The sequence below is a fragment of the Sorghum bicolor genome, chromosome 5, assembly GCF_000003195.3.
Source record: "Sorghum bicolor cultivar BTx623 chromosome 5, Sorghum_bicolor_NCBIv3, whole genome shotgun sequence".
NCBI classification, from domain to species: Eukaryota; Viridiplantae; Streptophyta; class Magnoliopsida; order Poales; family Poaceae; genus Sorghum; species Sorghum bicolor.
This window is the reverse complement of record NC_012874.2, coordinates 5,073,359-5,080,136: the sequence shown is the minus strand read 5'-3', so window position 1 is coordinate 5,080,136 and position 6,778 is coordinate 5,073,359. Positions and strand designations below refer to the sequence as shown.

General features: G+C 41.6%; 1 protein-coding gene across 1 annotated transcript; it reads right to left on the bottom strand.

Moving 5' to 3' along the window:
- LOC8070685 (putative nuclease HARBI1) lies at positions 556-2,392 on the bottom strand. The gene is made up of 3 exons (XM_002449012.2): positions 1,040-2,392; positions 905-952; positions 556-795 (listed from the first exon to the last, which is right to left on the bottom strand). The coding sequence occupies exon 1, from the start codon at positions 2,390-2,392 to the stop codon at positions 1,052-1,054; it is 1,341 nt and encodes a 446-aa protein (XP_002449057.2). The 3' UTR covers positions 556-795; positions 905-952; positions 1,040-1,051.

Below are 6,778 nucleotides of genomic sequence, written 5' to 3'. Positions count from 1 at the left end.
CAAAATATGGACACTATTATGCAACAATATACAGTAGCGTGAAAGTGCATCTGAGCTCTTCCTGTTTTTGGTGGCGATGAATATTCACTCTATCTCCACTCAAATTGGGAGTTGCATCTCATACAATAACCTAGGGCCCACCCAAACAGCCACCCAAAATGGTCCTCCTGTTATTTTTCGGCGACAAATGGCCTAACACACGGAGATTGCGCTGCATGGCAACCACATCGGACAACCTAGTGGCCATGGCATGCCCGTCTGTGTTCCCTGACGACAACAATGAGCCGTTGCTAATATCATTAGGCTAATCTCAGTGCTTGTTTCACTTCACGGTTTCCAAAACGCCACATCAGCTTTCACAGGATGAAATAATTGATGAAACTATACTCCACAATGCAGTGTTTCATCTCATCATTTCCAAAACAAACTAAAGCATTTAATTGCTGTCAAACGATCAGATCATATGCTCCGTTGGCCATGTAGCCATTTGTACCCAAACGTTGCATGTTAATCACTGCAGCAGAAACGGTATAGGAACAATGATAAAATAAAGAGTTTTGACAGGAACCCATATTCATATATAGCAGTTCAGGTCACCGAAACATAGATAACCAAGATAGTAGTGCAGCCGATAGTAGTTCAGGTCACTAAAACATAGTAGAGGCGTAGAGCAGTTCAGGTAACCGATACATAGAGCAGTTCGAAATAAAAAAAATGCAACGATAGTAGTGCAGCCGATAGCCTTCAGTTGAACCCATAAACTAGAACACATTGGATGGACATCGTTGCTTCATCCTGTACAGACAAAAAAAATAGTTTGTTCATTGACATGATCGAGCACCCTTCAGAAACCAACCATAGTGCTATCAGGTTCATTGACAGTGATCAGGTTCCCAGCACTAACCTTGCTCCGCACCCTGCAGAAACCAGAGATCACTTCCACAATGGCACCCTGCAGAAACCAAAGTAATTGATCATGGGCATTCAGACATACCATCCATATATATAAATAAATGATACAAAAATATAAAACAATTACATGTATTATATCTCAAACTCCAGTTCTACGTGCATGACCACCAAACTTATTCCAAATATGTTCGATCAAATCATTCTTAAGTCTGCGATGAGTCGTCTTATCTCGAATAGAAGTATCCTTTTCTAAAGTTCTAGCTAACGGAATATCCTGTTCAGGAGAGAACTCTGGTTCTTGAACGGTTGATGAACTAGGTGGCATATTTAGGTCTAGATTTTCTTCAATAATGTCCTGATCTTTCTCATCTTCAACTATCATATTGTGAAGTATGATGCACGCTAGCACGACATCACGGAGTACAGCTCGGTCATATAAACGAGCTGGTCGTTTTAAGATGCACCATCGACGCTGCAATACACCAAAGGCTCTCTCGATATCTTTTCTTGCCCCTTCTTGTTCCTGTGCATACAACTTCTCCTTCTCAGTGATAGGGAGTCGTATCGACTTCACAAACACTGCCCATTCAGGATATATTCCATCAGCAAGAAAGTATCCAATGTTGTGTTGATTTCCATTCACCATGTACTGCACTCTAGGAGCCTGTCCTTTAAGCTCATTGATAAATACAGTAGACTGGTTCAACACATTAATATCATTGTTAGACCCCGCTGCTCCAAAGAATGCATGCCAAATCCAAAGATCATGAGAGGCCACAGCTTCAAGTATCAGAGTTGGCACTTTCTGATCACCCCGAGTAAACTGACCCTTCCAAGCAACCGGGCATCTTTCCCATTGCCAATGCATGCAGTCAATGCTGCCAAACATTCCAGGAAAACCTCGTCTCTCACCAAGTTTGAGTAGGCGCTCAGTATCTTCCATAGTGGGACGCCTCAGATATCTCTCACCAAATATTTCTCTAACCCCTTTCACAAAATTCTTCAATGCCTCCATTGCAGTGGTCTCTCCTATCTTCAAGTAGTCATCTAATTGATCTGCAGCACTACCAGTAGCCAATTGGCGAATAGCTGCAGTACACTTCTGGAGTGGACTCAGTCCTTGCCGATTAACTGCATCAACCCTCTGAGTAAAATACTCAGACCACTGACCCAAGGCATCAACGATGCGTTGAAACAGTGGCTTAGACATACGAAATCTTCGGCGAAAAAGATGAGAAGGGTAAAGAGGATTTTCTGCGAAATAATCATCCACTAGTTTTTGATGTGCTTCCTCTCGTGGCCTCTTGATGTACCTTCTTGGATTCTTTCGATGGTCAGAAGCCTCTTTTTGAAGACCTTCGATTGTGGACTGTATGACTGTTGTGGCTTCATCGAGAGCGTCATCTATGATCTGACCGTCAGCAAGGAACTGATCCAAGAAGTTCAGAGAACGCCGACTTGCATCAGGATGGTCAGACATCTTTGCAGATGAGAAAATAGAGAAGGTGAGGGGAGAAACCAATCGAGGATTTAGAAATACAAGTTCTGAGTAAAATATGGTCACCTCAAAGATGAAGAACGCTTCTTGACAGGAAAAGAGAAGGAAAAGAGAGGAGGCATTCGTGTAGTTATATAGGCATGCAAATGTGAAACTGCAGCCAGAAACTATTGGAGTTTCACACAATGTGAAACTGCCATTCACACTAACAAATATCAGGAAGTCTGATGGGTGGCCGTGAGCAACCATTCAGACTAATAAGTAATAAATAGATGTCGGCCGCTGAGGTTTCCCGGCGGATCCATGGCGGACGGCCGCAAGGATGGGGTCGCAACGACGGGGAGCGGCCGACGGCGGGTCGCAACGACGGTGGCGGGTCCCCTTCGGCCGGCGGCGGGTCGCAACGACGGGGAGCGGCCGACGGCGGGCCCCTTCGACCGGCGGCGCCGTATTCTTCACGCGCGAGAATGGAGTACTCTCTGGGCGGCAACGGGGCTGGATACGGTGGCAAGGAAGGGACGGGGAGCGGGAGATTCAGCTTGCGCGCGCGAAGACGACGAGGACGGCGCGGATCCCGCCCGCACGGGATCAGGGATGAAATGAAATGCCACAGCGCTGGTTTCACTTCGTTTCACCCGGTTCCCGATACTTTGGAAACAGCGCGCCCGCGTTTCACCGGGATGAAACGATTGCATTCTCTCTCCTTCCTGTTTCATGCAAATATTCCTTCTGTGCTGATGTGTCCCTATATTAAATACGCATGAAACGCCCATGAAATGCCCATTGAGACTAGCATTAGTGCAAATAATTTCACAGGAATCGAGGGGACATACTGGATGTTACAACTCTGGTCAGTTGGGAGCTCTGCCGCCAAATTAATCTTTCAATTGATACACAGTTAAGGTGGCCGATCATGAACGTGATATAGGTGTGGCAGTGATATTTGGTAGGCGAAGGCTAAGACGATGCATCATGGGGAAACAATACATATGTCCAAGAGCACTTCAGACCTCTTAAAAGATGCAAGGATGGACATAACTTATGCTACAACAAGCATCAATGCACAACATGGAAAGTAATAAATTAACCATGAGGAAGGATAAAAAAAAGACAAGACCTCGAGATATGTGCCAGTGCTGAGTCAGATTTTGGAGGAACCAAAGACCTCACAGATGATGCCCACGTGTGTGTGTCCACTGACACAAACGCACAGCAAACCTGCGAGTCAGCACCAGCTTTACTCTGCAGGCGTCTAACCATAAGACTGAAGGGGAACTGATGCACAGTCGCGGAAGGAACCTGAGAGCATGCTTCCACATTGCTTACGGACACCAGATTTACCAGCGGCCACGTTAGCTTGCACTTCAGTTAGCCCTCACACTATGTGTCCAGTAACTTCAAATCATCTAGTGCTCACTTTCCCTTTACCTCCAATTCCAAACACACCATACACGCAGCTTTCTTCAGAGCACTTCTGTTCATCCATCTCACTTTGTTTTATAGTGTACTGTACTCATGTTATTGGCGAATTTTGTTGAGACAGGTGGAATTGATACCATATTATATATACAGTATATATTTTCGTGTCCACTGCCCAGTGATTATTTACATTCTTTTATCACTGCTTGTGAGAATCGCTGGTAGGTTCTTTCAATTATTGTTCTTTTACTCATCTGAATAGTCGTATATATCTTGCTATGAAGGTTTCCTCCTCCTCCATTTATATATCTGTCACAACATGTAACTAGGTTAGCCATCCCTTCTCATCAGCCTTGGGGACCATCTGTATCATCCACCCAGGGGGTGAATAAACACGAGCTAGTCATAAGAGTAACAACTTAAATTGGTTATTGTTAGAATCAACAATTGTTTTGTACAAGAAATTGTGAAAATGATGTTTCATCCAATGATATCAAATTGTGAAAATGATGTTTCATCCAATAATATCGAAAGATAGAATTAGGCCAATTATTACAAGTACGTGTCACCAACCCAAGTTCTTTATCACAGTAAACGGAAAACCTAAACGAAATAAGCTTTGTGCTAAACATAGCCAACTAATGAACTAATCTTGTAGATAACCATCCACTAGAGCTAAAAAACTGCAAAACTGAGGACTCTAAGAACTGTCCAGCTTGGATCAACTGTTCCCGCTGATCATCACGCCTTTGCAGACTTTGTGCCTATGTATTCATATAACCCATATATAAATTCTATAACCAATGTTATTTTCTATTTTTCAATGTTTGGTGTACTATTCTAATCTTTTTGCACTTGCATGCTATGCATTTATGTGTGAATACTTGTGTGGTGCTTTTGTTTTTCTATGTTGAGTAAACTTTTGGGAAACTGTGTCATTCCCTAAAAATTTTGGGATGTTCCCTAGTAAATCAGGTCCAGGGAACATTATATTGTCAGTTCTAGTAGTGTTCTTTTTTCATTTTAAGCATAAGGGGAGGCTAGTGTTGTCAGACATGGACATTCTGTTGTTAAGCTTTGCTTTTGCTGTTAGAGCTGAACAATGTGACAAATTCCTACATATAATGGAGCAGCAAACATGAGAACGAGAATTGAAATCAGTTAATCATATTATATATATTAAGAAACAAGCCTATGCATTACAAGGCACACACTGCTACACGATCGGCCTACAAAAAATTTTTTTTGACAGGAATAATTTTTTGCTTATTTTAAAATTATCTCTTTTAATTAATAAAAGAGAAATATTGAAAAATTATGAAAATTGATTTATAGATGTTTTATGATGATATCAACCTGTACAAAATGTTTAAATAAAACTATCTCAAACAACAAAACGGAGTAAACCATTAGAAAGAGCTCGACGAGGCGATTAAAATTGATATATTATTTGATATATTTGGCGCTACGAATAAAAATATATCAATTTCGTAAATGTAAAAAGAAGTGCTGATATCATCACCATAAACGGTGCCATGCATGGCCTACCGGAGGCGACCACGTGGCAGAACAGTGCCATGCAGCCGGTGTTATTTTCGTATTTGCATGTTTACGGATCAAAGTGGCACGGATCAACAAGTTCAGGGGGCACTTTTTCGCTTTTGCAAGTTCATGGACCAAAGTGGCACATGCTGACAAGTTTAGGGGCCTCTTTTTCGCGTTTGCAAGTTCATGAACCAAAGTGGTACAGGGCGACAAGTTAAAGGGCCGCCAGTGTATTTTACTCTTAGTATAATAAAGCTCCATCTCTTTAGCTGCCCCATAGCAAAAAATTTCACTCTTATGGAAATTGATCCTAAGCCCAGATAATTGTTCGAAAGCACCTGTATCTACAAATGAATTGCCCCCTTTTTTTTGGGTGTGCAGAGACACATCCATATTTCAAGATGGCTGTGTATAATGAGATTGGATCAAAAACTACTAGTCCGCTATGGGTAGAGCTCTCATTTGTGTACAACCACATGGCAATCCAGTGTGAAGTGTGTTACTATCAGTATTATACTCGTACAAATATCATCTTAGTTGGCACCAACTTCATTGGTTCTTCACTTTCCACTGTAACACGGCAGTCTCTCAATTAGGTAGGTCGTTTCATGTGTCTATTTCCCTTCTTCCTCATATTCCCAACCACATCAGTGGCCTTTTTGGAAATTCTCTCATCTCCCTTTTGTCTAGCCTTTGCTGAATGCTGGAACTTTGTGGGTCTCACGGGCATGGTGAGGCCCTTTTTATAGTGGTGCTCAATTTATTGGAATCCATTGTACGACAATTACGAATGGGAAAAATAATTTAAAATATCTAATATATTTGAAAATTAAATCAACTATAAATGTCAACGCTCAGAAACAGAGCATGCCAGTCTGAGGAAGTGAGGAGGACCAAGTAAAAAAAGTCATAATACTGGTTAACTGCATGTTGAGAGGGAAAAATTAGGTCGTGCAGCACGTCCACATCGGCAATAGTACAAACACTACTGGTCTAATACCCCATAGCTCAATCAAAACAATTGTTATGAATGTAATAAAAATGTAGTTGTATTTGATAAAACTGCAAATACCCCTTTTTAAACGAAAAATAATTTAAAAGTATTTTGATCTAAGTTGCCATCCTTTTGGTTTTCAACTAATTCTGTGTGGATCTCACTGGCATGGTTTTGTTTCAAAAATGTCTTCGAAATATTTTGATCATATTTCAAAAATTTAAGTGTAAGGCAAGTTTAAACCTATGTTTTATACAAACACAAATATTAGAAAACATTTGAGGTTTGAATTTCTGCTGAGACTAATAGTCAAACCTGTAATACCATAAATTCTGTTGGGAAAATGCTCTCCGCGCTCCCCAGCAATACAGTGAAACGAGAACCTTCTCACTCGGTGCAGTGAGAGGGTG

Bases quoted from the DNA above. Each gene is read 5' to 3' on its own strand.
- LOC8070685 (XM_002449012.2), bottom strand. From the start codon at position 2,392: ATGTCTGACCATCCTGATGCAAGTCGGCGTTCTCTGAACTTCTTGGAT.